Source organism: Scyliorhinus canicula, chromosome 9, assembly GCF_902713615.1.
Source record: "Scyliorhinus canicula chromosome 9, sScyCan1.1, whole genome shotgun sequence".
Classification (NCBI taxonomy): domain Eukaryota; kingdom Metazoa; phylum Chordata; class Chondrichthyes; order Carcharhiniformes; family Scyliorhinidae; genus Scyliorhinus; species Scyliorhinus canicula.
This window is the reverse complement of record NC_052154.1, coordinates 151485510-151513027: the sequence shown is the minus strand read 5'-3', so window position 1 is coordinate 151513027 and position 27518 is coordinate 151485510. Positions and strand designations below refer to the sequence as shown.

The following is a 27518-nucleotide window of genomic DNA, read 5'->3' as shown; positions in this document are numbered from 1 at the left end:
GTAATGAGCGGGGGAGGGGGTCAGGCAGCCCCCTGATCTGGCTTATAACCTGGAATGTGAGGGGACTGAACGGGCCGGTCAAACGTGTTTGCGCACCTGAAGGGGCTGAAGGTGGATGTGGCCATGCTTCAGAAGACGCACCTGAAGGTGGCGGACCAGGTTAGATTGAGGAAGGGATGGGTAGGCCAGGTGTTTCATTCAGGGCTGGATGCAAAAAATCAGGGGGTGGCGATCCTGGTGGGGAAGATGGTGTTGTTTGAGGCAGCGAATGTTGTGGCAGACAGCGGCGGGAGGTATGTGATGGTAAGCGGCAGGCTGCAGGGGGAGCGGGTGGTGCTGGTCAATGTATATGCCCCGAATTGGGATGATGCGGGTTTCATGCGGCGCATGTTGGGCCGGATTCCAGACTTGGAGACGGGGGCCTGATAATGAGGGGAGATTTCAACACGGTGCTGGACCCGGCACTGGATCGATCCAGATCCAGGACGGGTAGGAGGCCAGCGGCGGCTAAGGTGCTGAGGGGGTTTATAGACCAGATGAGAGGGGTGGATCCATGGAGGTTTGCGAGGCCGAGGGCCAGGGAATTTTCATACTTCTCCCATGTGCATAAGGCCTATTCCTGGATTAATTTTTTCATTATGAGTAGGGCGCTGATTGCGAGGGTGGAGGATGCTGAGTTTTCGGCGATAGCCATTTCTGACCATGCCCCGCACTGGGTGGACCTCGAGCTGGGGTAGGAGAGAGACCAGCGCCCGCTTTGGCGCTTGGAGGTGGGGCTGCTGGCGGACAAGGAGGTGGGCGGGCGGGTTCGAGGATGTATCGAGAGGTACCTGGAGGCCAATGACAATGGGGAGGTCCAAGTAGGGACGGTCTGGGAGGCGCTGAAGGCGGTGGTTAGGGGCGAGTTGATCTCCATTCGAGCCCACAGGGAGAGGAGAGAGCAGAGAGAGAGGGAGAGGTTGGTGGGGGAGATGGTGAGGGTGGACAGGAGATACGCGGACACACCGGAGGAGGGATTGCTGAGAGAGCTGCATAGTCTCCAGGCTGAGTTCGACTTGCTGACCACCAGAAAGGCGGAAGCTCAGTGGAGGAAGGCACAGGGAGCGGTGTATGAATATGGGGAGAAGGCGAGCAGGATGCTGGCGCACCAGCTCCGTAAGCGGGATGCAGCCAGGGAGATTGGTGGAGTTAAGGATAGGGGAGGGAATGTGGTGCGAAGGGGGGTAGACATTAATGGGGTCTTCAGGGACTTTAATGAGGAACTGTATCGATCCGAACCCCCAGCGGAGGAGGGGGGGATGGGGCGCTTCTTGGACCGGTTGAGATTCCCGAGGGTGGAGGAGGGACAGGTGGCGCCGGTTGCGCTGGAGGAGCTGGTCAAAGGGATAGGCAGCATGCAGTCGGGGAAGGCGCCGGGGCCGGATGGGTTCCCGGTCGAATTCTATAAGATGTATGCAGACCTGTTGGGCCCCCTGTTGGTTAGGACCTTCAACGAGGCAAGGGAAGGGGGGGTTCTGCCTCCGACGATGTCTCGGGCGCTGATTTCCTTGATCCTTAAGCGGGACAAGGATCCCCTGCAGTGTGGGTCATACAGGCCGATCTCACTCTTAAATGTAGACGCCAAGCTGTTGGCGAAGATTTTAGCCAACATAGAGGACTGTGCCCCGCAGGTTATCCACGACAATCAAACGGGGTTCGTGAAGGGGAGGCAGCTGAACACAAACACACGGAGGCTCTTGAATGTTAGAATGATGCCGGTGTCATCATCACCGGACTCAGAGAAGGCCTTTGATAGGGTTGAGTGGGGGTACTTGTGGGAGGTGCTAGAAAGATTCAGGTTTGGGGAAGGGTTTGTCAGGTGGGTGAGGCTGTTATATATGAGGCCCCGATGGCGAGCGTGGCCACGAATAGGAGGAGGTCGGAGTATTTTCGGTTATACCGAGGGACGAGGCAGGGGTGTCCCTTGTCCCCCCTGCTTTTTGCGCTGGCAATTGAACCCCTGGCCATGGCGCTGAGGGAGTTGAGGAACTGGAGGGGGCTGGTGCGAGGTGGGGAGGAACACAGAGTGTCGCTCTATGCGGATGACCTATTGTTGTATGTGGCGGACCCGGTGGGGGGAATGCCGGAGGTGTTGAGGATTCACAGGGAATTTGGGGATTTCTCAGGGTACAAGCTCAACTTGGGGAAGAGCGAGCTGTTTGTGGTACACCCGGGGGACCAGGAGGTGGGGGGATTGGGAGGCTCCCACTAAAAAGGGCAGAGAGGAGCTTCAGGTACTTGGGGGTCCAGGTGGCCAGGAGCTGGGGGGCCTTGCATAAGCTTAACCTCAAGGCTGGTGGAGCAAATGGAGGAGGAGTTTAAGAGATGGGACATGTTGCCGCTGTCTCTGGCGGGTAGGGTGCAATCAGTCAAGTTGATGGTGCTCCCGAGATTTCTGTTCCTGTTCCAGTGCCTCCCCATCCTTATCCCGAAGGCCTTTTTCAGGCGGGTTAACAGGTGCATTACGGGGTTTGTGTGGGCGCACGGGACCCCGAGGGTGAAAAGGGTGTTCCTGGAGCGGGGTAGGGATATGGGGGGGGCTGGCGCTGCCCAACCTCTCTGTATTATTGGGCTGCCAACGCAGCAATGGTGCGTAAGTGGGTGATGGACGGGGAAGGGGCAGCATGGAAGAGGATGGAGATGGCGTCCTGTGTGGGCACGAGCCTGGAGGCGCTGGTAACGGCGCCGTTGCCGCTCCCTCCAACGAGGTACACCACGAGCCCGGTGGTGGCGGCTACCCTCAAAATTTGCGGGCAATGGAGACGGCACAGGGGTGAGGTGGGGTCCTCGATGGGGTCCCCGATACAGGGGAACCACCGGTTTGTCCCGGGAGAATTGATGGCGGGTTCCTGAGTTGGCACAGGGCAGGTATTAGGAGGTTGGGGGACCTGTTTGTAGACGGGAAGTTTGCGAGCCTGGGTGAGCTGGAAGGGAAGTTCGGGCTCCCCCCGGGGAACATCTTTAGGTACATGCAGGTAAGGGCGTTTATCAGGCGGCAGGTGGCGGAGTTCCCTCTGTTGCCGCAGCGGGGGTCCAGGACAGGGCGCTCTCGGGGGTGTGGGTTGGAGGGGGAGGATCTCAGCAACGTACCAAGTGATGCAGGAGGTAGACGAGGCCTCGGTGGAGGAGCTGAAGGGTAAATGGGAGGAGCTGGGTGAGGAGATTGAGGAGGGGACGTGGGCGGACGCCGTAGGAAGGGTGAACTCCTCCTCTTCTTGTACGAAGCTTAGCCTCATACAGTTTAAGGTGCTACATAGGGCTCACATGACCGGGACAAGGATGAGCCGGTTCTTTGGGAGCGAGGACAGGTGTATTAGGTGCTCAGGGAGCCCAGCAAACCATGCCCATATGTTCTGGGCATGCCCAGCGCTGGAGGAATTTTGGAAGGGCGTAGCAAGGACGGTGTCGAGGGTGGTAGGATCTAGGGTCAAACCGGGCTGGGGGCTCGCAATATTTGGGGTTGCAGAGGAGCCGGGAGTGCAGGAGGCGAAAGAGGCCGGCATTCTGGTCTTTGCGTCCCTAGTAGCCCGGCGGAGGATTCTTCTTCAGTGGAAGGATGCGACCCCCAAACGTGGAGGCCTGAATCAACGCTATGGCGGGGTTTATTAAATTGGAGAGGGTGAAATTTGCCCTGAGGGGATCAGTGCAGGGGTTCTTCAGGAGGTGGCAACCATTCCAACATGTGTCAAGGTACATAACAAAAGGCACAAAATCAGGGGGGGGAAATATTTCTATGATATTAAATATATATCTATATTAGAAGGATTGACTAAGTGCTTGGTCAAAGATGTAGGTTTTAAGAAAGGCCCTGAAGGAAGGCAGAGAGTAGCGACGGAGAGAGGTTTAAGGAGGAATTTCCAGAGTTTAGAACTCTTGGCAGCTAAGGCAGAGTTGGCAATTATGGAGTAAAGGAAGTAGGGAATGGACAAAAGGGCAGGAATGGAGAAGTATAGAGATTACAGTGTTGCAGGGCTGGAGAAGGTTTCAGAGATAGGGAGGGGGAAGGAAAGGAATGCAGGGCTTTAAAAACAATTTTTTAATATTTGAAGCACCGGGAAACTGGCAGCCAATATAATTTGGCAAGGAAAGGGCTGATGGGTGAGTGAGCAGAGCTTAACACTAGCAGCAGTAATTTCAATGGGTTGGTTTCATTCTTTATGGCGCTAGTAATGAGGTTGTGCTGTCAGATTGGATAATAGACTCATTTAGAATTGGTGATAATTGCAGAAATAGATATGAATGCAAAAACCATGTGCATTAATTGTTGAACAGCGCATATTAATCTTTACACAAAGTAGAGCTGCGTGTATTCCTTGTCCAGCTGGCACCGCTCCGCACAGTAAAAACATCATGTTGCATTTTTGTGGTCATAACACCCTTTCATTTCCTTCAGAGCCAAAGAACAACCCATTTAGGTGCTCCAAGTCAACACTTGCACATATCTTGGGCTGCCTGTAATGACACAATTCCCAGCCAGAATGGAGATCATAGAATCATAGAATTTACAGTGCAGAAGGAGGCCATTCGAGTCTGCACCGGCTCCTGGAAAGAGCACCCTACCCAAGGTTAACACCTCCACCCTATCCCCATAACCCAGTAACCCCACCCAACACTAAGGGCAATTTTGGACACTAAGGGCAATTTATCATGGCCAATCCACCTAACCTAAGATGATTGGGTAAATTCTCTATCATGTCCAAAGACCACACTGCTGTCGGCAATTAGGATTGATTAAATGCACATCATTTGTATTATGTAATTATCCTCCACAAACTTGCATTTTGTTGGAGAAACTGTTCTTTTAATGGGAGATTCTGTTGCAACTTGGTCTGGGTTCGGTTTGCTGTAGTCGCAGAGACTCATATTCACATAATTCTTTTGCCGCTGGAGGCGACCATTTGGCCCATTGTGTCTGCACCGGCTCTTCAAGTTAGTCATTTATCACAACCCATTTCCCCTGCCTTCTCCCTGTAACCCGGCACATTCTTCCTTTCAGTTAATAATCCAATTCCCTTTTGAATGCTTCAATTGAACCTGCCTCCACCACACTCTTAGGCAATGCATTCCAAACCCTGCGTGAAAAAGTTTCCCCTCATATTATATTTACTTCTTCTACAAATCACTTTAAATCTGCACCTCTTCTTTCCAGTCCTTTCACGAGTGGGGACAATTTCTCCCGATCGACTCTGTCCAGACACCTCGTGATTTTGAATACCTCTTTCAAATCTCTTCCTGGCCTTCTTTTCCCTCAGGAAAACCGTTGCAACTTCTCCATTCTATCTCCATAATTAAAATTCCTCATCCCTTAAACTATTTTTGTGAATCTTACCTGCACCCCTTCTAATGCCTTCACATCCTTTCTAAAGTGAAACATCCAGAACTGGATGCAATACCCTAGCAGAAGCCAAAGGAGTAACTTATAGATGTTTAACACAACCTTCTTGCTCGTGTACCCGATGCCTCTATTAATAAAGCTCAGGATACGGTTTGTTTTATTAACTGCTCTCTTAATCTGTCCTGCCACCTTCAATGACTTGTACACATACACACCCAGGTCCCTCTGCTCCTATACCCCCTTTCGAATTGTACCCATTATTTTATATCGTCTTTCCATGTTCATCCGACCAAACTGAATCACCTCACATTTCCCTGCATTTAACCTATCTGCCTACCCCACCAACGTGGTCTATGTCCTTCTGAAGTTCTACATTACCTTACTTCCAAGTTTTGTATCATCTGCAAACTTTGAAATGGTGCCCTGTGGATCAAGGGCGAGGTCATTAACATATATCAGGAAAAGCAAGGGTCCTAATACTGACCCCTGGGGGACTCCAGCACAAAATACATCCTTTAACTGTTACTCTGTTTCCTGCTGCTCAGCAAAGTTTGTATCCATGTTGCCACTGTACCTTTCTTTTCCTTAGTCACAAGTCTATTGTGCAGCACTGTGTCAAACATCTGTCCATGCACACTGCAGCAGTGCTTGCATCAACCCTCTCTGTTACCTCTTCAAAAAAAGTCCAAATTAATTAAGCATGACATTCCCTTAAGAAATCCTTGCTGGCTTCCTTAATCAACCCACTTTTGTCCATGTCACTATGTCGGAAATTATTGTTTCTCGCAGTTTCTCCAGCACTAAAGTTAAAGTGACTGGCCTGTAGTTGCTGGGCTTATCTTTACACCATTTTCTGAACAAAGGTGTGACATTTGCAATTCTTTCGTCCTTTGGGGCCACCCGAGTTTAAGGAAGATTGAAAAATTATGACCAGTGCCTCTGCTATTGCCACTCTCACTTCCCTCAGTATCCTTGGCTGGATCTCATCTGGTCCTGTATCTTATCAACTTTAAATACAGGGAATCTATCCAATGCCACCTCCTTTTCAATTTTAAACCCATCTGGTGTCCAAATTACCTAGTATTTCACTATAGTCTGATGTAACATCATCCTGTTACGTAAAGACAGGTGCCAAATCTTAATTTGATACCTCAGCTAAGTTCCCTGCCTCCATATGCAAATCCTATTTTTGGTCCTCGTCAGCCCCAATCCTTTTTTAGGTTTTCAATTGTATTTTCTAACTGACACCTATCATAAGGACACATTTTCTCCTTCACCTCAATGTCTACCTCCTTTGTCATCCGGGGAGCTTTGGATTTGTTTATCCTATCGACAGAATATACCTCGACGGTCCTGAATTCTCTCTTTGATCAGCTACCATTTTTTCTCCCAACCTTTTGACTCCAAATTATTTGACCCAGATCTGTTCTTAACTCATTTAAGGTGACTTTGCCCCAGTTAATGTTTCATATTCTATACTGTTCTTTGTCCTTTTCCATAGCCAGCTGAAATCAGATGATACAAAGATCACTGTCCCCTAAATGTCCTCCTATTGACACATGATCCATTTGAAACATTTTGCTGTAGAAACTACTAGTACTACTATCTCATCTATTGACTGTTTGCTTTGGTGTGCAGTTTAGTCATGGAGTCATTTGGGCACAAGAGGTTATTCAGCCTATCGATTCCGTGCTGGCATTATGTAGTGTGTTTCCATATTTAAATAGATTCTGTAGACTTTTTCTGAACTTTATTTTTTATATAGATTTTTTGCTGAGTTGGTAGAAGTTTTTTGTTGTAAAATAAACTGTTTGCTGTGAGCTTGCCTTAATCCTGCCCCACTTTGCCTACAACTCAATGGTCATCACTGTGGTACCCAGAGATGCTCTTCATGTTTATTGCTACATTCAGAAGCTTAAAGAGCCTTCGCCTCTACCCTTCTTGAGACTAGTATCAGGTTGGAGAACAGCCAGGAGATTGTTTCTTCTAAAATGACTCTTTGAGCCACCGTACAAGCTACTGGAGAGGCTGGCTTTTTAAAGTGGAAATTAAGAATAAGCGGAAATAACCTCAAAATCATTCCAGGATGATGTCAGGAAGATGGAAGCAGGCAACAGCCTACTCCTTCCCCATAGTCCCTGGAAAGGGTGGTGGAAATCTGGAGTTCTCGCACACAAAAAGTTGATGATGTTGGGGCCAATTGAAAATTTCAAAACTGAAAATGGTAGATGTTTTATTGAGTCAGGGTATCCAGGGGGATAGAGCAAAGATGCGGAATTCGAGTTGAGGTACAAATCAGCCATGATCTAGCTGAAAGGAACAGCCAGTTCAAGGGGCTGAATGGCCACTTCCAGTTCTCAAGCCGCTGAAAATGCTGTTAGTGAAGTGGAGGGGTTGGGCGGTCTAGCAGTCTTGCCACTGGACTAGTAATCCAGAGACCCACGGCAAAAAACCTGGAGACCTGGATTCAAATCCAGCCATGTCAAGATGGTGAAAGGAGTTCAATAAAAAACAAATCTGGAATTAAAAGTACAATGTTAACTGTCGTAAAAACCCATCAGGTTAGCTAATGTCATTTAGGAAAGGAAATCTGCTGTCTTTCCCTGTTCTGGCCTATATTCCAGATCCACAGCGATGTGGTTGACTCTTAAATGTCCTCTGAAATGTTCAAGAGGAATTAGGAATGGGCAACAAATGTTGGCCTGGCCAGTGATATCCACACTCAATGAATAAAAATCCATTGATATGGATGTCAGGGGAAGCAGTGGTGTTGTCGCTGGACTAGTAATCCAGAGGCCCAGAATCATGCTCTGGGGACCCATGGGAGATCGTGAAGTTTCAATTCAATTTAAAAATCTGGGAACTAAAGTCTAATGATGACCATTCATTTGTTGTAAAAACCAATCTGGTTCGATAATGTCCCTTAGGCTTAGGGGAAGGAAATCTGTCATCTTTACCTGGCCTACATGTGTCTTCAGTTCCACAGCAATCTTTAAATGCCCTCAGGGATGATGCACATATACAAATACCATTAAAACCAAGAACAAAACACTGAACACCAGAGGTAGGAGGTGTTGTCTCCATGGACCCCAAAGATTCAGAACCCTCAGTGAAAAAATACAGAACCCCTTTCCGAGACAGCGAGAATATAAATTTATACAGAAAAATATGTCACGATACTAAAAAATCCAAACAAGTGTGAACTCGTCAAATCAGATCTTATTGCTTGGTCCCGATTATTTGCTGATCCCTCAAGTATTAAAAAACAGTGTTTATGTAATTGCTGCCCGTCACATGAAAATGAAAAATGAAAATCGCTTTGTTGTCACGAGTAGGCTTCAATGAAGTTACTGTGAAAAGCCCCTAGTCGCCACATTCCGGCGCCTGTCCGGGGAGGCTGGTACGGGAACATTAAGTACAGTTCTCCTGGTGCTTTTCAAAGTAAAGGTATTTTGAGAAAAAAAGCATGTTAACTTCTCCTATGTTAATAAGCCAATGAGTCTGATCATGTATAATAAAGAGGTGTCTACTGCCAAACAGAGCTCAACATAGCTAATTCTTTTCCTGAAACTGTCTGACAACAGAGAATCAGAGCTGGCCATGTGGCCCATTCTTCATGTGCTGGCTCTCTGAAAGAGCTACCCAACTCACCTTCTGCTCTTTCCCCCAAGGCCTGCACAACATCTGCTTTCCAAGTATTTATCTAATCCCCATTTTAAAGTTACTACTGAATCTGCTCCCATCATCTTTTCAGGTAGTGCACTGAAGATCCGAACAATTTGTTGCATTAAACAAAGTTCTCCATAGAACCCCCACAGTTCAGGGGGCTGCCATTCGGCCCATCAAATCTGCATTGATCCTCTGAAAGAGCACTCTACCAATTGGAGAGCCCACTCCCCCACCCTATCCCCGTAGCCCCACTTAACCTACACATCTCTGGATACGAAGGGGCAATTTAGCATGGCCAATTCACTTAACCTGCACATCTTTGGACTGTGGGAGGAAACCAGAGCACCCGAAGGAAATCCACACAGACACAGGGAGAACTTGCAGGCTCCACACAGTCACCCAAGGCCAGAATTGAACCCTGGTCCCCGGCGCTTTGAGGCAGCAGTGCTAACCAATGTGCCACCCCATCTACATTCTGGCTCTTTTGCCAGTTATCTAAATCTGTGCCTTCTCATTATTGACCCTACTGCCTGGTGAAACCTGTACACTAGTACTGGGAGTGAACTCTAGATGTACAATAGGAGCTTTTGCTTCACAATGGGTAAATATTTTAGATTTTATGATTGACGGTTTTAGATATTATTCTGGTTGGATTCCCACTTTGCACCCTCCATAGCCTGGAGATCCTCCAAGCCCCTGCTGCTTTTGTATCCTAACTCATTCCAAAGCCTGTTCACCACTTGCTCTCACGGATCTAAATTGGCTCCCCATCTGCAACACCTCAATTATACAATTCCTCTGGTTTTCATGGTGGGAGGGTGGGCTACAATGTTGGAGATGGATTGGATCAACTGCCCAGCACGCACCATTTCTATTGCGTTGATTTTAAGATTCCAATCCTGATTTTGAACCCTCCATCACCACCCCCCCTCCCCTCCTGTTTGACAAGCGCAGAGAGCAGTATAACAAATAGAAACTCGCAAATGTTTAAAGTACTCAGCACAGCACAGTACACTCTAAGTGATCCTGAACCTGAGTTGCACTCAGCATTGAGTGAGTGCGGGAGATTTCAACCATCCGATCCAGGCCTGATAACTGAGCCACTATTATATCCTACACAGCAGAAGCACAGTGATGTATAAGCAACAGTAGAACTATGCTCTTCCTTGGACATTGTTTTCTGCTGCGGCTCAGTGGCTAGCACTCGCGCCGCAGAGTCAAAACATGGTGGGCTCAAATACCACTCTGAGACTTGAGGAAAATAACCAATTAAAACTCCCAGTGCAGGACTGAGGGTGTGCTACGTTATTGGTAATACTGTTAAATCAAAGCCCTGTCAGGTGAACATAAAAAAGTCACAATTCTAAGGAGTTATCCCAATACTTATCCCTAAATCAACGTTAGCAATACAGACCATCTGGCCATTATCATGTTCCTGTTTGTGGGAGCTTGCTGTGCACGAATTTGCTGCCATGCTTCTTAAATTGCAACAGAGACTATACTTCAACCTACTTGTTGAACTGAAAAGGAATTCATTCATTAGAGCCTCTATTTTAAATATCCTCATTACAATGCTTCCTTTAATAAGTCATGTGAAATTGTTCAGGGCTGGCAACCTCACAATAGCTTCATCCGATTACAACTTGCTGACAGAATTCATTTTAACCCCATCAGGTATTATTTCTGAATATTTTACGATCAATGTCAGGCATGACTCAGAGGCCGGGGTTCTCTGGTCCCCTCCAGGCAGGAATAGTGCAGGTGGGACTGAAAACCTCACTGGACCAGCCAAAGGCCCGCTGCCTTCAAGCGGGAATTGGAATCCTGGCCACTGACACTAAACCTGCTCTGGAGTAAATTGGTTACACCAAAGACTTCAGCACACTGCCTAGAATGACAAATGAGGGTAGGACTGATGGGAGTTCTACGTTGTCTGGTGAGGTGTTAAACCAAGTGAGGCCTTGTCTGCCCTGTAGGGCGGACATTAAAGACCCCATGGTCATGAGCTTCCTAGTCGGCAGGGGAGATTTCTTTGGTACCCTGGCCAATATTTATCACTCCACCAAAGTCACTAAAAACCAGCTTATTGTGCCATTATCTCGCAGATATTTGTGGGAACATGCTGTGCACAAATTATCCCTGCTGCATTACTGACAACAGAAGACTCTTGGAAAGTGCTTCATTGGCTAGAAAGCGCATTTGGTGCACCCGGAGGTGGTGAAAGGCACGGTAGTGGTCCTCAAGAAGTCCTTTCTTCCACCGTGAGGAGGAACAATGCATTAGACTAGCACGGCACTAAAGGAAATCTGAAAATAAAACATGCCAAACTGGGAATGTTTACTGACACTAAGCTGCCCCCATGGGAACAACAAGTACAAGTGGCCTTTTACTTACTTTCTATATACACAGCAGGCTCAGAACAGGAAGAATGTCACAAGTTTAGAAGCTTTAGATTTGTGCTGATTTTGGTTCCGTGAGAGGCAGATAAGTGGAAAGAGGCGTCTAATCCCAGTAAACAGCAGGCGTAGCTAAAACTAACTTTCTTACCAGAGACACAGCTTTGAACTAAATAGCTGGGTTATATTTAAACTGTCAAAGACATAGTATAGTCATCAGGATATTTTAATACACCACTCTATTAACTCGGATGTGAAGTGGCCTCAGAAGCTCTTACACGGCAGCTTAATGTGGGAATCCCACTCCTGAATCAAGCAGGAAGGAACCTAACTCCCTACAAGCTGAAACCTCTTCCAGTCCATCAACTGTCCAAGGTCTCTGCACTCCTCCAATTTACATCCTTCACTTTGTGCCTTTGGCTGCCTGGGCCCTAAACTATAATTCCCTTTCTAAACATCGCCCCCTGACTATCTCTCTCTCCTCTTTTAAGACTCTATTTAGAACTTAGCTATTTCACGGTCTTAATCATAGAATTTACAGGGCAGAAGGAGGCCATTCGGCCCATCTAGTCTGCACCGGCTCTTGGAAAGAGCACCCTATCCAAGCCCACACCTCCACCCTATCCCCATTACCCAGTAACCCCACCCAACACTAAGGGCAATTTTGGACACTAAGGACAATTTAGCATGGCCAATCCACCTAACCCGCACATCTTTGGACTGTGGCTCGGCATTCATTTTGTTTTCATAACACTCCTGCAGAGCACCACAGGGCACTTTATTAAGCTAAAGGCACTATATAAATGCAAGTTGCTGTTCACAAAATCACAGAATTGTTATGGCACAGAAGGAGGCCATTTGGCCCATCGTGTCTCCGCCAGCTCTCCAAAAGAGCATTATGACTTAGTATCACTCCCCTGCATTTACCCTGTACCCGAGCACATTGTTTGTCTAGAAATAATCATCTTTTTAAAAATAAATTTAGGGTGCCCAATTCATTTTTTTTTTAAAGAGTTAAGGGGCAATTTAGCATGGCCAATCCACCTACCCTGCACATCTTTGGGTTGTGGGGGCGAAACACACGCAAACACGGAGAGACTGTGTAAACTCCACACGGTCAGTGACCCAGAGCCAGGACTGAACCTTCGACCTCACCGTGACATAGCAGTGCTAACCATTGCGCCACTGTGCTGCCCTAGAAATAATCATCTAATGCCCTCTTGAATTCCTCGATTGAAGCAGTTTCCACAAGACTTCCAGGTAGTAAATCCCAGGCCTGAAACTCGCTGAACAAGGAGAATCTAAAGGAAAAAAAAATCATCTACTGCCCTGCGGCGGCACGGTGGCACAGTGATTAGCACTGACACCTCACAGCATCAGGGACCCAGGTTCAATTCTGGACTTGGGTGACTGTGTGGAGTTTGAACATTCTCCCTGTGTCAGCGTGCGTTTCCTCTGGGTGCTCCAGTTTCCTCCCATCGCCCAAAATTGTGCAGATCAGGTGGATTGGCCATGCTAAATTGCCTCATTAGTGTCCAAAGGTTGGGTGGGATTATGGGGATATGGTGAGGGAGCTCAAACCACATGACTGGATTCCAGCAGGTGTCATCCTAAAATTCATCATCCGCGGTAAGCATGACCAATTTTCCTGCCCCTCATTCGCGATCTGGCTGTTACTGCAAGGGGTTTCTCCTGTTGAAACCGCAGTGAGAACCCAATTGGCTAGTGGGGGTGGCGCAGATTCCCATTCCCTCCAACCTCTCCCTGGTGCTGATTCGAAGCTATGTGCAGCGAAAGCCGCACTGCCAGTAAAACAAGACCCAAGGCCTAAGCTCCGGAACTCTGTTTAGTCAGCAGTCACAAAGTGACGGCTCTCCCAGGTAGGGGAGAGAGGAAGCAACGACTACGCATCTTCCACTGTACATGTTACCTAAAAGGTCGAACACAGAACCAGGATGTTCGGCACAACCCAGTCCACATGAGCCTGCTCCCATTCTACTTCTTAGCCCATCAACATTTCCTTCCATTCCTTCATCTCTCACCTGCGGATCGAGATTCCCCTTAACATGTTTACATCCTGTGGTGCAGTTTTTCACATTCTCCCCATTTGAGTAAAAAATACATCCAACAGCTGAACATAGAGTTCAATTCCTCACAACGTTTGTTACATCAAGCACCTTATCCAGGGTTTTTGTGCAAGTCAGAACTCTTTTTTTAAAAAAACGTATTTGCCAAGTTCTTTTGGGTGCGGAAGGAAGAGGCAGAGTCCTTATGGTTCAGGTCTCTCACTACATAGTCTGAGTTAGAAAGTTTGGGTTCAGGCCCCAGGCTTGAGCACACAATCTAGACTTGAAGCGCCCAGTGTAGTGGTGCACTATTGGCGCTGTCATCATTTGAATGAGATGTTAAACAGAGGCCCCACTCCGTCTGTCAAAATATACCCACAGATCTATTCCTGCCATGACTTGGTTGGTAAACATCTTGACGACAAAGCTTGTGGTTTCACGCTGTGCTCCTGAGACTTGAGCACAACATTCAGGCTGACACTCCCCAGGTGCAGCACTGAGAGAGTGCTGCACTGTCGGAGGTGCCCGCATCGCAGAAAAGACATTGAACGGATGCTCCGTCTGGTGACGTAAAATACTCCCTGACACTATTATTGAAGAAGAGCAGGGGAGTTATTCTCGGCAACCATTGATTATTCATCCCTCAGCCAACATCACGGATTACAGATTTTCTGGGACATTATCACAATGCAATGCGTGCAAATGTGCTGTCTTGTTTCCGACAGTACAACAGAGCAGACAATTCAAAAATACTTCACTGGCTGTGAATTGCTTTGGGTGACTGAAGCCATGGAAAGTGCCATAGAAATGCAAGTCTTTGTTTTCAAACTAATGATTTGAGTTCTTCCCAGTGTCCAAACCAAAATTCAGCTGCTGGCGCGTCCTTGCCTTGCACTGATTAGCTGCAGCAATTTGTACATTTAAAAATTTATAATAATTTAACGTTTTCTTAAAACACTTCAGGACCTCCCAAAAATGTTAAGAATACGCTATATGTTCAAGCTTGATCTCAGCTCGTATTAAACATACATCTTGTTAAAAAAAAAAAGAGCTTGTAGCTAAAACGAAAATCACGTTGAAACCACAATGTTCTCTTTCATCTCTTGCTCCTCCCAGTACAGTTTAATTTCCAACTTCTCTACATAAAAGTACTTCCCCAAATTTGAGAAGTGGCATGTTTGTGCTGATCAAAAGTCTCTTTAATTCTCTATTTTTGAAATAAGCAAAAAGAAAAATATTCAAGCTGTTACTAAGTTAGTGGAGTAGATTTAGCGAAGTACCTCTGTGGGGAAAACAACTGCCATTTAATCTTTTTTAAAAAATTTAATAAAGGCCGAATCTTTAGAAAGAAAAGATTTATTACCTCCCAGCACAGAGGTGCCTTTTCTCTCTCGCATACTGACGGACACAGATATACACACACGCTCCCACTGACCACCCCCCCCCCCCCCCCCCCCCCACACACACACACACACACACACACTGACCCCCCCCACACACACACACCGGAGGGCTGTGACGAGTGGTGTTCCGCAGGATCAGTACTGGGACCGTTGCTGTTCGTAGTATATATAAATGATTTGGAGGAAAATGTAACTGGTCTGATTAGTAAGTTTGCAGACGACACAAAGGTTGGTGGAATTGTAGATAGCGATAAGGACTGTCAGAGGATACAGCAGGATTTAGATCGTTTGGAGACTTGGGTGGAGAGATGGCAGATGGAGTTTAATGGACAAATGTGAGGTAATGCATTTTGGAAGGTCTAATGCAGGTAGGGAATACACAGTGAATGGAAGAAACCTCAAGAAGATTGACAGTCAGAGAGATTGAGGTGTACAGGTCCACAGGTCACTGAAAGGGGCAACACAGGTGGAGAAAGTAGTCAAGAAGGCTTACGGCATGCTTGTCTTCATTGGCCAGGGCATCGTGTATAAAAATTGGGAAGTCATGTTGCAGCTGTATAGAACCTTAGTTCGACCACACTTGGAATATAGTGTTCAATTCTGGTCACCACACTACCAGAAGGATGTGGAGGCTTTAGAGAGGATGCAGAAGAGATTTACCAGGATGTTGCCTGGTATGGATGGCATTTGCTAGGAGGAGAGGTTGAATAAACTTGGTTTGTTCTCACTGGAACGACGGAGGTTGAGGGGCGACCTGATAGAAGTCTGCAAAATTATGAGGGGCGTAGACAGAGTGGATAGTCAGAGGGGTTTTTCCCAGGTAGAGGGGTCAAAGGTTTAAGGTGCGAGGGGCAAGGATTAGAGGAGAAGTACGAGGCAAGTTTTTAAAAAATGTTTTTAATTTAATTTATTTTTTACAGAGGGTAGTGGGTGCCTGGAACTCGCTGCCAGAGGTTGTGGTGGAAGCAGGGATGATAGTGACATTTAAGGGGCATCTTGACAAATACATGATTAGGATGGGAATAGAAGGATACGGACCCCGGAAGTGCAGAAGATTTTAGTTTAGATAGGCAGCATTGTCGGCAAAGGCTTGGAGGGCCGAAGGGCCTGTTCCTGTGCTGTACATTTCTTTGTTCTTGACACGCGCGCATGCACGCACATACACACTGACCCCCCCCCCATACACACACACTGACCCCCCCCACAAACACACACTGACACCCCCCACACACACTGACCACCCCCCCCCACATACACACACTGACCCCCCCACACACACACACACACACACTGCCCCCCCACACACACTGCCCCCCCCCACACACACTGCCCCCCCCCACACACACTGCCCCCCCCACACACACTGCCCCCCCCCACACACACTGCCCCCCCCCACACACACTGCCCCCCCCCACACACACTGCCCCCCCCACACACACTGCCCCCCCCACACACACTGCCCCCCCCACACACACACTGCCCCCCCCACACACACACTGCCCCCCCCCACACACACTGCCCCCCCCACACACACACTGCCCCCCCCACACACACACTGCCCCCCCCCCCACACACTGCCCCCCCCCACACACACTGCCCCCCCCACACACACTGCCCCCCCACACACACACTGACCCCCACACACACACTGACCCCCCCACACACACACTGCCCCCCCCCCCACACACTGCCCCCCCCACACACACACTGACCCCCACACACACACTGACCCACACACACACTGAGCCAGACACACACACACTGAGCCACACACACACTGACCCCCCCCCACACACTGCCCCCCCCCACACACACTGCCCCCCCCCCACACACTGCCCCCCCCACACACACACTGCCCCCCCCACACACACTGCCCCCCCCACACACACACTGACCCCCACACACACACACTGACCCCCACACACACACACTGACCCCCACACACACACACTGACCCCCACACACACACACTGACCCCCACACACACACTGACCCACACACACACTGAGCCAGACACACACACACTGAGCCACACACACACTGACCCAGACACACACACACAGACCCCCCCACACACACACAGACACCCCCCACACACACACAGACCCCCCCCCACACACACAGACCCCCCCCCCCACACACAGACCCCCCCCCACACACACAGACCCCCCCCCACACACACAGACCCCCCCCCACACACACAGACCCCCCCACACACACACAGACCCCCCCACACACACACAGACCCCCCCACACACACACAGACCCCCCCACACACACACAGACCCCCCCACACACACACAGACCCACACACAGAGACCTACACACACACAGAGACCTACACACACACACACAGACAGACACACACACACACAGACACACACTGACCCACACACACACACACACTGACCCACACACACACACTGACCCCCACACACACACACTGACCCCCACACACACACACTGACCCCCACACACACACACACTGACCCCCACACACACACACACTGACCCCCACACACACACACACACTGACCCCCACACACACACACACTGACCCCCACACACACACACACTGACCCCCACACACACACACACTGACCCCCACACACACTGACCCCCACACACACACTGACCCCCACACACACACTGACCCACACACACACACTGACCCACACACACACACTGACCCACACACACACTGACCCACACACACACACTGACCCACACACACACACTGACCCACACACACACACTGACCCACACACACACACTGACCCACACACACTGACCCACACACACTGACCCACACACACTGACCCACACACACTGACCCACACACACACTGACCCATTTAAACCAGCACTTTCCGATTGTAACGCACCCATCAGCCAAATGATCTCAATCCCAAGAGCATTACTGCTAAACTTGGGTCTACTCCTCCTAATTTCTTTTCACAGAGGAGCATGAGTGCAGGAGGACACCACTCAGCCGCTCAAGCACGTGCTGTCATTTAATTAGACTAAGACTGATCGTTGTCTCAATTCCATTTATTCACCTTGATTCAGTAATTGTCAATGCCTAACTAAAACCTAGTGCTGCAAAGTTCTGAAATTTTCAATTGATCCCCAGACTCCACTTTTAGGCGAGAGCCCCAGATTTCTACCACATTTTGTTTGTATAGAACATAGAACAGTACAGCACAGAACAGGCCCTTCAGCCCTCGATGTTGTGCCGAGCAATGATCACCCTACTCAAGCCAACGTATCCACCCTATATCAGTAACCCAACAACCCCCCCATTAACCTTATTTTTTAATAAATACTCCACTTTTAGGCGAGAGCCTCCAGATTTCTACCACATTTTGTTTGTATAGAACATAGAACAGTACAGAACAGGCCCTTCAGCCCTCGATGTTGTGCCGAGCAATGATCACCCTACTCAAGCCAACGTATCCGCCCTATACCAGTAACCCAACAACCCCCCCCCATTAACCTTATTTTTTAGGACACTGAGGGCAATTTAGCATGGCCAATCCACCTAACCCGCACATCTTTGGACTGTGGGAGGAAACCGGAGCACCCGGAGGAAACCCACGCACACACGGGGAGGACGTGCAGACTCCGCACAGACAGTGACCCAGCCGGGAATCGAACCTGGGACCCTGGAGCTGTGAAGCATTTATGCTAACCACCATGCTACCGTGCTGCCCCTTGACATTACCGCTGAGCGACCCACCTCTGTTTTTAAGATTATGCTTCCTTGGGCTCCACTACCTCCACCAGAGAAAATGGGGCAAAAGAAACCAACAACCTCATTAATCATCAAACAAACACCTCAATTTGATCAACCTCTTTTTAATCTTTCACATGCAGGGAACACACGCCTGGTCCTTCCAATGTTTTGCAAATTGAATGCAAATCACCTCGTCATTCAAATTAAGCCATGGAAATAAAGGGGCAGCAGGAGGCATTTTGTGCTTTGAAAACACATTTGGATTGAAGCAGCTTTGAATTAAAGAGTAAATTGCACTGCGCAGAGTACAAGCACAATTCCACTAACTGCATAATGACTCGAGTCTTTTGCAAGAGCAACTTGCCTGCTGCAGCATCTCTTCTGTTGAGCTGAGTTTCAGATGATGTTCCTCCAGACAAGCCTCCAGGTCTCTGATCTTCTCTCCTTGGGCCTCCACCTGATCTGTCAGAACACTCACCTATCATCAGGAGAGAGTGCACAAAATAAAAGGTTCCCGGTAAATGTGATTGAAAAGTAAGGACCTCAAACCTCGGCTAAATCGGGAAATAAACTGCTCTTAAACTGCTGTTTAAAATAAAACAGAGAACAGAAATGTCATTAGGGTTTCCAGCCTGTAACTAACTTTGCGGCAGTTCCAGTTTGAGTTTATGACTAACAATTTTGAATGTCTGTCTGACTCGAAAGTAGATGAGGAAGTAGAATTACCCAAGTCCCAATTGGACCTTTCGACTTACGCCTAGCTCATTTGTAAAGATCTGTCTGTGCCTATCATGGAGTTCTTTCGTAACCCTGTACAGGAATGTGGAACCTGGGCAAGTGCTGAGGTTTGCACCCAATTCGCTGATAAGATTTGCTTCGGGTCCAACTCGGAGCCAAACAAGCCACAACTTGAAACAGGAATGCACATTAACAGCAAACAAACATTAGCACCTCAAACTGTTGGCACTGTCCCAGCAGCACATTGTCCAACAGTGTGAAAGGTTATAACACAATCTTTTCTTTTTAAATATCTACTTGTTAGTCGCATACTGTTGCGTTTTTGGGAGAGTAAAAAAATCATATGTGGTGTTCAGGCGAAGGAGGGTTTGAGGGTGAATGATAACTGGGCCACGGTCGGAGTCCCCATGTTTTTCATTCTGTCCTCATTTCAAAGTATCTTAGGTTCTTACAGCACATTATAAGTCCTCATGTTCATGTTTAAAATGGTAATACTGTGTAAAGACCACACTGTAGCTCCTCTACAGGGTGGAGGGTGTAATTACAATGCAGAACCATCTCCACCTCTCATAGAATCATACAGCAGAAGGAAGACCATTGGGTCCATTGTGCTCTTTGAAAGTGTTATTAGTTAGACCCAATAATGTTCTATACCTGTGAGCCTTACTTCGGTTGTGGGTAAAATGTTGGAAAAGGTTATAAGAGATAGGGTTTATAATCATCTTGAAAAGAACAAGTTGATTAGCGATACTCAACACGGTTTTATGAAGGGTAGGTCATGCCTCACAAACCTTATTGAGTTTTTTGAGAAGGTGACCAAACAGGTGGATCAGGGTAAAGCTGTTGATGTGGTGTATATGGATTTCAGTAAGGCGTTTGATAAGGTTCCCCACGGTAGGCTATTGCAGAAAATAAGGAAGTATGGAATTGAAGGTGATTTAGGGGTTTGGATCAGTAATTGGCTAGCTGAAAGAAGACAGAGGGTGGTGGTTGATGGCAAATGTTCATCCTGGAGTTCGGTTACTAGTGGTGTACCGCAAGGATCTGTTTTGGGGCCACTGCTGTTTGTCATTTTTATAAATGACCTGGAAGAGGGTGTAGAAGGATGGGTTAGTAAATTTGCAGATGACACGAAGGTCAGTGGAGTTGTGGATAGTGCTGAATGATGTGAAAGGATACAGAGGGACATAGATAAGCTGCAGAGCTGGGCTGAGAGGTGGCAGATGGAGTTTAATGCGGAAAAGTGTGAGGTGGTTCAGTTTGGAAGGAGTAACAGGAATGCAGAGTACTGGGCTAATGGCAAGATTCTTGGTAGTGTAGATGAACAGAGAGATCTCGGCATCCAGGTACATAAATCCCTGAAAGTTGCCACCCAGGTTAATAGGGCTGTTAAGAAGGCATATGGTGTGCTAGCCTTTATAAGCAGGGGGATTGAGTTTCGGAACCACAAGGTCATGCTGCAGCTGTACATAACTCTGGTGCGGCCACACCTGGAGTACTGCGTGCAGTTCTGGTCACCACATTATAGGAAGGATGTGGAAGCTTTGGAAAGGGTTCAGAGGAGATTTACTAGGATGTTGCCTGGTATGGAGGGAAGGTCTTACGAGGAAAGGCTCAGGGAATTGAGGTTGTTTTCGTTAGAGAGGAGAAGGCTGAGAGGTGACTTAATAGAGACATATAAGATAGTCAGAGGGTTAGATAGGGTGGACAGTGAGAGTCTTTTTCCTCGGATGGTGATGACCAACACGAGGGGACATAGCTTTAAATTGAGGGGTGATAGATATAGGACAGATGTCAGAGGCAGTTTCTTTACTCAGAGAGTTGTAGGGGTGTGGAACGCCCTGCCTGCAACAGTAGTAGACTCGCCAACTTTAAGGGCATTTAAGTGGTCACTGGATAGACATATGGATGAAAATGGAATAGTGTAGGTAAGATAGGCTTCAGATGGTTTCACAGGTCGGCGCAACATCGAGGGCCGAAGGGCCCGTACTGCGCTGTAGTGTTCTATGTTCTAACCTTGCTCTTCAGCCAGAGCACACCCCCCCCCCCCCAAATTCAAATATTTATCCAATCCCTTTTCGAAAATTACTATTGAATCTGCTTCCACCATGCTTTTAGACAGCACATTCCATTGTAAATGTGGATTTGAGAATTGATCCTTGAAAAAGAAGGGTGTATGGGCAGATGTGAGGTGTTTATTGCAATAATCATTTAACTGTGGTCACTACTTGTGGTTTCAGAAAGGGGGAACGTCCAACATTTAATAGTGTTGGATTTTAAACTTGCCTCGACGGGTCTCAGCAGATCTGCAAGCTCAAGCTTCCAGTCACCAGTCATCAGATTCCCACTGTTGGGAAAACATGCAATCTCGAAGAGGAGATGCCGACGGAGCTCGGATTGTCATGGGTTTTGCTCCGCCAAGCTGGCAAGTCTTCAAAGACAATTAATACCAACACTTATATAAAGTAAAGTCATCATAGTCCCAGATGACCATCTGTTGCATTCCTCTTTTGAGGGGGAGAGTTGACCTGTGGGGATTTAGCCCGAGGATCACCACACCTCAGACAAGAGACAAGGTTGAGAAGGTGGACCTTTATGATTATGGGATGGCACAGTGGTCTCACCATTCCAGAGCCCAGGTTTGATTCCTAGGTTGGCTGACTCTGTGGAGTATGCACATTCTCCCAGTATCTGCATGGGTTTTCTCCGGGTGCTCCAATTTCCTTCCACAAGTCCAAAAGATGTGCAGTTAGGTGAATTGGCCATGCCATAATTGCCCCTCAGGTGTCCAAAAATGTATACGTTAGGTTACAAGAATGGGGGAGATGCTCTTTCAGGGGGTCGGTACTGACCCTATGGGCCGAAAGGCCTCCTTCTGCACTGAAGGGAGGATGTGAACCTCAGCCAGTATAGGAATTGAACCCAGGCTGTTGGCCTCACTCTGCATCATGAACCAGCCTCTTAACCAGTAACTCTTAGCCGTAACAATGTAATTGGCATTAACAAACCATAACAGGGCAATTAACATAGTGCTAACACTCATCACAGTCCAAAGATGTGCGGGTTGGGTGGATTGGCCATGCTAAATTGCCCGTAGTGTCCTAAAAAGTAAGGTTAAGGGGGGGGGGTTGTTGGGTTACGGGTATAGGGTGGATACGTGGGTTTGAGTAGGGTGATCATGGCTCGGCACAACATCGAGGGCCGAAGGGCCTGTTCTGTGCTGTACTGTTCAATGTTCTATCACTCTAACCCCTAACTCCAATCTGAGACAAGGCCACCAACAGACATGGTTTGGACTTCCTCTTCACGGGAAAAACCTCGGCAGTGATGGAAGGCTCTTAATCAACCACTTACGGCCTCAATTGGCCAACAGGTGAATGGTCTGTCTGAAGCTTCACCTGCCATGGCGAAAATACCCATGGGGAGAGTGGAGGCGGGCAGCCTGCAGATACTGTGCCACCTCTATGGGACCCAATTTTACACTGGTTATCCTACTCCCAAGGGGGTCATAAAAACCAGCTCATTTCTTTCTCACAAACACCATTCTGAAGACAGCTTGAAGAGGAGCATGGTGGTGACATTAGTCATCCTGTCTTCCTCCCATATCCCTTGATCCCTTTAGCCCCAAGAGCTATATCCAATTCCTTTTTGAAATTGTCTAATATCAATCCAGAGGCCTGGTCCAATGATTCAGTGGATTAAATAAAAACCAGAATAAGGGTGGCATGGCGGTGCAGTGGTTAGCACTGCTGCCTCACGCGCCAGGGACCTCGGTTCGATCCCAGCCCCAGGTCACGGTCTATGTGGAGTTTGCACATTCTCCCAGTGTCTGCGTGGGTCTCAACCCCACAACCCAAAGATGTGCAAGGAGCTGGATTGGCCATGCTAAATTGCCCCTATATTGGAAAAAAATGAATTGGTTACTCTAAATTAAAAAGAAACCAGAATAAAAAGCTTGCATCAGTAATGGAAACTATGAAACTACCAGATTGTCATAAAAAGGCATCTGCTGTGCTAATACTAATAAAGGGAACAAAATCTATCATTCCTAATCTGACAGGCCAATATGTGACTTCAGACTCCCAGCAATGTGGTTGACTATTAATTGCCCTCTGAAATGGCCTGTCAAACCATAAAAAGAAACAACAGGAGAAATTGACAGACCACTGGGTATCGCCCACATTCAGAGAAATCTGGGTGCTCTCATACAAGGAACACAAAGCTTGCATGCAGGCAAGCAAGAAATTAGGGAGGCAAAGAGCATGATGTCCTTTATCGCAAGGGGATTGGAGAATAAGAATATCATGTCTGGCTACAATTGGACGCGACTTTGATGAAAGGAGTAGTGTGTGCAGACTTAGACTCATATTTAAGGAAGGATATACTGGCTTTGGCGCAGTACAGAGAAGATTTGCAAGCCTAGCTCCCAGGATGAAAGAGTTGTCCTATGATGAGAGGGCGAGTTAATTGTTTTTTTATTCTCTGGAGTTTACGAGAATGAGAGGTGGAATGTGCAAATTTCTGAAGGAGGTTGACAGTGTAGATACTGAATGGTTCTTTTCCCTGGCTGGAGTGTAGAAGAGTGAGAGGGGATCTCATAGAAACTTATAAAATTCTAACAGGATGAGACAGGGTGGATTCAGAAGGAATGTTCCCGATGGTGGGGCACAGACCTAGGATTAGGGGCCAATCATTAAGGACCAAGATACATAAAACATATATGGAAAATAGAAGGAGGCAGCCATTTGGCCCTTCAAGCCTGCTCCGCCATTCATTACGATCATGGCTGATCATCACGTTCAATACCCTGATCCCGCCTTCCTCCCATATCCCTTTAGCCCCAAGAGCTATATCTAATTCCTTCTTGAAATTATCCATTTTTGCCTCAACTACTTTTTGTGGTAGTGAATTCCACAGATTCACTACTCTGGGTGAAGAAAGTTTCCCTCACCTCAGTCCTAAACAGGTTAACCCCTTATCTTCAAACTATGACCCCTAGTTCTGGACTCCCCGCCAATGGGAGCATTGTTTCTGAATCTACCCTGTAAAATCCTGTTAAGAATTGTATAAATTTCTATGGAGGTCCTCTCTCACTCTTCTAAACTTCAATGAATATAATCCTAACCGACTTGGTCTCTCCTCATATGACAGTCCCACCATTCCAGGAATCAGCCTGGGAAACCTTTGCTCCACTCTCTCCATAGCAAGAACATCCTCCCTCAGATAAGGACATCAGAACTGCGCACAATAATTCAGGTGTGGCCTCACCAATGAGGAATATGCCGGGTGAGTGGGGAAGTGGAGTTAAGGCAGAAGATCATCACGATAGTCTTGAATGGTCTTGTGTTCTTATGACAAAAGTGCACCCAAGCCAGTCAACCTTGCAGTGTCCTATTCATTACGGGTGTGTGGTGGCCACAATGGGAAACCCCATTGGCCGCCTTCGGGAACGAAGAATCCCGCTGCTTGCGGGGGGTGCACTGTGCTGGAAAACAAGGCTGGTAGGACGGAGAATCCCGCTCATCCTGGCTACTAAAAATAGGACAAATCCAAGCTGGCCAATTACCACCCTATTAGTATTCTTTTGATGACTGCCCATCTTTGGATTTGGGGGTGACACCCACGCAGACACGGGGAGAATGTGCAAATTCCACATGGAGAGTGGCCATGGACCGGGATCAAATCTGGGTCCTCGGCCCCATGAGGTAGAAGTGCTAACCACTGCACCATCCTAGACCTTATATTCTTATGAAACTAAAATCAGTGAGGGTGAAAACAAAAAGTACAAAATCATAACCACGGCTTCATGGCAAGGCAAGAATAGGACACCATCCACAGCATTGAGCTTGGCCTGCCACTCAATTCGATAATGGCTAATCTGCACTTTAAACACAATTAGCCTCCTCGGTTCCAGACATCAGTTAAGTTTTGGGCAAGATTCCATCAACCCGGACACCATGTTATAGATATAGAACGTACAGTGCAGAAGGAGGCCATTCGGCCCATCGAGTCTGCACCGACTCACTTAAGCCCTCACTTCCATCCTATCCCAGTACCCAAGAACCACTCCTAACTCTTTTGGTCATTAAGGGCAATTTATCATTACCAATCCACCTAACCTGCATGTCTTTCGACTGTGGGAGGAAACCGGAGCACCCGGAGGAAACCCACGCAGACACGGGGAGAACATGCAAACTCCACACAGTGACCCAGCGAGGAATCGAACCTGGGACTCTGGCACTGTGAAGCCACAGTGCTAACCACTGGAACATCGGTGGATATGATCATGGCTTATCCTCTACTGTATTTCAGTGCTACACTCTTGCTCTCTCCCCATATCCCATGATGCCTTTATAGTCTAGAAATCTATTTCCTTCTTAAATATATTCAGTGACTTGGCCTTCACAGTCTGTTTTGGTAGAGAATTCAACAGGGTCACCACCCTCGGTGAAGAAGTTTCTCCTCATTGCAGTCCTAAATGGCCTGCCCGGTATCCTGAAGCTGTGACCTCCTGGTGTAAATAATGTATGGTCGTACAAGTACTCACCTGTAGCACCAGGCACTCCCTGTCACTCTCCAATCGTGTCAGTCTCTCTTGGCAGGTTTCATTGTTCAGAGCTGCACGATGATTGCCCTAAATATAAAAAAAATTAAAAAAATCAAGCTGGTTAGAATCGCAGAAACAATTTGCTTGAGTATTTGAAGGTCTCATATTGTGGTAAGAGTGACAATGCTCTTGGTGCTTCGTGGGCCGAATGGCCTCCCTCTGTGATGTACCATTCTATGCTTTATCTAATCACTTTAGTAACAAATTACGTAAAATCTGTGTTTACCTCAGTACTGATTCAGGCTGGACACAGGTTTGAAGGCCCGGACTGCAGTGTGGTGATATGGGGGAGTTCATATGCATTGCAAATCCATGGTGTAAAACCAAAAGGTTTGATTAGCCTCTACCCAGAGAAGCCTACGGTGGTTCAATGGGGTATACTCGTTTCTGAATCAGTGGTCATGAGTTTAAACCCTGGCTAAGAGACTGGAGCATGTGATCCAGACTGATTCTCAGAGTGTGGTACCGAGGAGAATGTTGCACAGTCCGAGGTGCTACTTTTCAGGAAAGACTTTACGCTGAGGCCCCATCTGCCCACTCCGTTGGACATAAAAGATCCCAAGACACTATTTGAATAAGAACAAAGACAAAGAACAAAGAAAATTACAGCACAGGAACAGGCCCTTCAGCCCTCCCAGCCTGCGCCGATCCAGATCCTTTATCTAAACCTGTCCCCTATTTTCCAAGGTCTACTTCCCTCTGTTCCCCGCCCGTTCATATATCTGTCTAGATGCATCTTAAATGATGCTATCGTGCCCGCCTCTACCACCTCCTCTGGCAAAGCGTTCCAGGCACCCACCACCCTCTGCGTAAAAAACTTTCCATGCACATCTCCCTTAAACTTTCCCCCTCTCACCTTGAAATCGTGACTCCTTGTAATTGACACCCCCAATCTTGGAAAAAGCTTGTTGCTATCCACCCTGCCCATACCTCTCAATTTTGTAGACCTCAATCAGGTCCCCCCTCAACCTCTGTCTTTCCAACGAAAACAATCCTAATCTACTCAACCTTTCTTCATAGCTAGCACCCTCCATAACATCCTGGTGAACCTCCTCTGCACCCTCTCTAAAGCATCCACATTCTGCAGTATTTCAAATGTGGCCTAACCAAAGTCCTATACAACTGTAACATGACCTGCCGACTCTTATACTCAATACCCCGTCCAATGAAGTCAAGCATGCTGTATGCCTTCTTGACCACTCTATCGACCTGCGTTACCACCTTCAGGGTACAATGGACCTGAACTCCCAGATCTCTCTGTACACCAATTTTCCCCAGGACTCGTCCATTGACCATATAGTCCGCTCTTGAATTAGATCTTCCAAAATGCATCACCTCGCATTTGCCTGGATTGAACTCCATCTGCCATTTCTCTGCCCAACTCTCCAATCTATCTATATTTTGCTGTATTCTCTGACAGTCCTCCTCGCTATCTGCAACTCCACCAATCTTAGTATTATCTGCAAACTTGCTAATCAGATCACCTATACCTTCCTCCAGATCATTTATGTATATCACAAACAACAGTGG

The 27518-nt window shown here is 47.7% G+C and overlaps 1 protein-coding gene across 12 annotated transcripts in view; it reads right to left on the bottom strand.

The window, feature by feature from the left end:
* Window positions 1-27518, bottom strand: part of LOC119971787 (liprin-beta-2-like) — a 354279-nt gene that overhangs the window by 94927 nt on the left and 231834 nt on the right. For all 12 annotated transcript variants that reach the window (XM_038807902.1, XM_038807904.1, XM_038807906.1 and 9 more), the window contains 2 exons: window positions 25929-26015; window positions 19008-19121 (listed from right to left, as the gene is read on the bottom strand). In XM_038807902.1, coding sequence (XP_038663830.1) covers window positions 19008-19121; window positions 25929-26015 — 201 coding nt within the window. The remainder of the gene's footprint in view (window positions 1-19007; window positions 19122-25928; window positions 26016-27518) is intronic.